The sequence below is a fragment of the Exserohilum turcica genome, assembly GCF_000359705.1.
Source record: "Exserohilum turcica Et28A unplaced genomic scaffold SETTUscaffold_1, whole genome shotgun sequence".
In the NCBI taxonomy this organism is placed as follows: Eukaryota; Fungi; Ascomycota; class Dothideomycetes; order Pleosporales; family Pleosporaceae; genus Exserohilum; species Exserohilum turcicum.
This window is the reverse complement of record NW_007359914.1, coordinates 3066860-3070661: the sequence shown is the minus strand read 5'-3', so window position 1 is coordinate 3070661 and position 3802 is coordinate 3066860. Positions and strand designations below refer to the sequence as shown.

The window sequence follows — 3802 nt, the reverse complement described above, 5'->3', positions numbered from 1 at the left end:
GCATCTAAATATAATAATATGATTATTATTGTATCTACAGGCGATAATAGTGCTGCAAAGTTGAAGTACCTGCAATTTTGCCTATTACGGCGGTTGTTCCGTTACAAAGGGATGTACGTTGATTATTCCATGAGTGATTTCAACGTTGTGACGTGGCGGCTTTCACAGTGCAACTATATGAGTGCTTGTATACTCGTAACAGGGCTAGAAGGGGTTTATCCTAATATTAACAAGCAAAATAGGATTTAACGTAAAGGGATTTAAAGGGTTTTGTTGGTAAGTCTTGGCAGTACAAAGGTGGCTTTCAAAAGTTCTTGCTAAGGCGCGGATCTATTAGACCGAATTCTCGTGATAACGTTTCTATTATTTACTTAGCGTGCAAGAAATAATGCCTAATATAGTTAGTGTATTACTGTAAGTGTATACTTTAGTAGCTATCATTCTCTCCAAACTTCTATTTTAAGGGCTTTTAGTTGCGAATATAGTATAATTCTTAGTCTTCAGCTATATTTTCGGTAGTAACCAAGGAACCCCTGTTAGCAAGAACTTTTGAAAGCCACCTTTGTAGTTATTAATCCTTTATAGATTGTATGTAGATGCGACAATATCTAGATTAGACCTTGGAAAAGCAGCATCTAATACACTAGAACGAGGAAAATGCTACACATATCATTCACCATCCTCTATACATTGGTATTTATTGCCCATAGGAGTGCAGTAGCTACCCTGGCAACAGCCACCAGGTTGATTAGAAGGAATGCCAAATGTACAGTCGAAGTTTGAAGCTATGAAATATCAGCATGCTCCTCACCAACCACAGCTGCGGTATTCTACACTTACCCGAAATACAACCAGGTTTTGGTATTGGATACCGAGGACGGGGGGTGGGTTTGGCATGACGGTTTCGAGCTTCCCGTGGTGCTTGCGCATATTCTTAGTATAAGTAGTTTGGTTTGTGCTGGAGAGAGCTGGCCCATGATAAGACTTACGCGCAGCAGCTGCCATGGCGACGCAAATCAGCGGCAGAAGCACGGACAACTTCATGGTTGCCGAGGTATGCAGGCCTAGCAGAGTTGTTGTATACTAAGCTGTACTTGCAATTGTCTAATCTCTTTAATAGCGTATGAAAAAAAAACCAAGTTTGCAACTGAGTAATCTTATGCGAGGCCAAGGCATGGCGAGAAGGCCTTTATATTCACCGACCGTAGCAGCGAGAGCTCACGTCAATCGCAGGTTACTTTGTACTCTCAAACTCTAAGTAAGCCCAGGCCAAAAAAAAAACCAACTCCCTAGTACGTAGTTTTGTTTCTGGTGCCCCATAGGTAAGCGAGCCGTTGATCAGCTTATCTCACATAAGATGACACTCCTTCTCTTTTTTGATACAGAGGTGGCTTTCAGTCCAATAGGTCCGCGCCTTAGTAAGAACTTTTGACAGTCACCTCCGTAAATTCTTTATCATACTGTAGGTGGTCAGTGCTTGCAACTGTTTAGCGGATGCAACACCCTACTAAAATTAGTGCTTTACTAAAGATAAGGCTATAGAGCCTTATATAAAAGCTACTATTATAAGATTTTCTAGTAGAGTATTAAGTAAGTAGTAATATATATTTATATTTATATATATCTTGCTAGTAACTTTATATTATAGCTATAAGTAGTAGTTTTAGTACAAGGCTAAGTAGGTTGTAGTATAACTCTATTACTACTCTTATAGCCTACCATATAATAATATCTTACTATTTGTATATTTTATAATAATAAAGCTTTTTATTGAAGTATACTTTACTTATTATAAAAATTTTTATTATTATAGTAAGCTAATCTTATTCCTTTTAAGCGCGTATAGTAGTAAGTTATATAGCCTTAGCTTTTTATTTCTTCTTATAAGTAACTTTCATAATTTCTTATACTTATTTTACTTTTATAGCTATTTTTTTTATACTAAATAGTAGCTTTTTATATATTTTTTTTAAAGTTTTTTTACCTCTTCTTCTTAGTGTAATATAGCCTAACGCGCTTAAGCTTTCTATACTACTTAAAAGCTCTATACTACTACAAAACTCTAGTACTCCTAGTATTATTAAAGGTTAAAAACTTCACTATACTTTAGCTTTTATTTTTTAGTACTAATTGTACTATAAAGTTTATTAATCTTAATATAAAGAAGCTTATGATTAACTTATAGAAAATATAAAGCTTAGTAGAGCTCTTTAGCTATAGCTATTAACTTATCTAGTACTGTAATATTAAATAATCTTAATAGCGTACGCTAGCTATCCCTATCTTTTACCTCTCTACTTTTTTAGTTATTATTTTATTATAATATAGTAGTTTTAAATTATTTAAGCATAACTTTTAAATTATAAAGATAAAGCTTCGTAGCTATAGAAGTACTTAGAATATTATTAGTAGTAAAGGTAGATATATATACTACCTAAAATGAGTAGAAGAAATTACTTTTCTATATTTAAAGTAATACTTAGCTATAGTATATAAACTTTAATAGCTTTTTAAAGTATACTACTAATAGTAGCTTATATAATACTACATTCGAAGGCTATATAGTATAAGTAGCGTAAAGTAGAAATATTAAAAGTATTATTTCATAAAAGTAATAATATTCAATAAACTCAAGTAAGACATAGCTATTATAGCTATTAAAAATAAGTATTAAGTAATGATATTTAGCTGTTAACGTGGTTCACAAGTGAGTCGCTAACCTAAGCGAGTTGCTAACGCCCTATCACTACATCTACATCAACACGCTATTATAGTTTTCTCTTATAGTTAATAAACTATGATAATATACTAAATTAATTATTAGAATCGCTACTATTACTTACACTATTTATCTTACTTACGCAGGTATAAGCGTTGTGTCTAGTCTACTTGTAACGCCCGCACCGCTGCTCTCTTCGCACCCTCTTTAACGCACTCTTACTATTACTATAACTACTACCTACTTATTTAGCTAATACTTCTTATACTTTACCTATAGTAAGAGTCTCTTCTATCTATACGTATTGCTGCTTATAGCTTTTACGCTTATTTAACTTATTAAGAGCTACTCAAAGCGTACCTATTTTCTCTATTATAAGCGTTATTTTATATGCTATTTACTAGGCCCTCTTACTTAGCTACGCAATCTACTTAGTAAGTAAAATAGTAGAAGACTTATAGCGTTTTCTTACACTCTCTTAAATAAGACTAATTTAAGACTTAACTTTGCGCACGTTGCGTGGTGTCTACGCCTACTAGGCGGCTACCTATTGCGGTGATTGTATAGGTGTCTACACTACTACATTAAGCTTAGATAGCACAGCCTATAGGTTGTGTAGGGCTAGACTAGCGCCTCTAAAGCTAGCTTAGATATTCTCTTTTGTGATAGACTACTTAAAAGTAGTCTTAAAGGCTAGTAGGAAGGTCTCTTTGCTAATATAGTAGGTGTGGTTACATGCTAAGTCTAAAATAGCGTCGCTATACTTGCGCTTTAATAGCAAGAAGCAGGCGACGTTAAGAGGCTATAATAGGTAAGACAAGTGCGTAGGTATGTAGAGAAGCATAATATTCTTCTCTTTACAAAGATCTTAGAAATTAATAAAGTAGTAGCTCTTATAGCTATCAATAATAAGTAGTTAATACCTACCTATAGTAGAGCACTTTGTATGGGTATCAAAGTGCTCTAACCAGGCAAGACTAAGCTAATTATTTGTCTAGCTATTAAGACTAACTTTAAGAACCTAGTTAGTAGGCAAATTCTTAAACTAGACGTTAATAAGCACCTTGCTTACAAAGATAATAA

The 3802-nt window shown here is 33.8% G+C and overlaps 1 protein-coding gene across 1 annotated transcript; it reads right to left on the bottom strand.

The window, feature by feature from the left end:
• Positions 1-683: 683 nt before the first annotated feature.
• SETTUDRAFT_18732 (uncharacterized protein) lies at positions 684-930 on the bottom strand (the record flags this gene model as incomplete). The annotated part of the gene is made up of 2 exons (XM_008021936.1): positions 684-785; positions 841-930. 2 exons carry the CDS (start codon positions 928-930, stop codon positions 684-686), a joined length of 192 nt encoding a protein of 63 aa, XP_008020127.1.
• Positions 931-3802: the final 2872 nt, after the last annotated feature.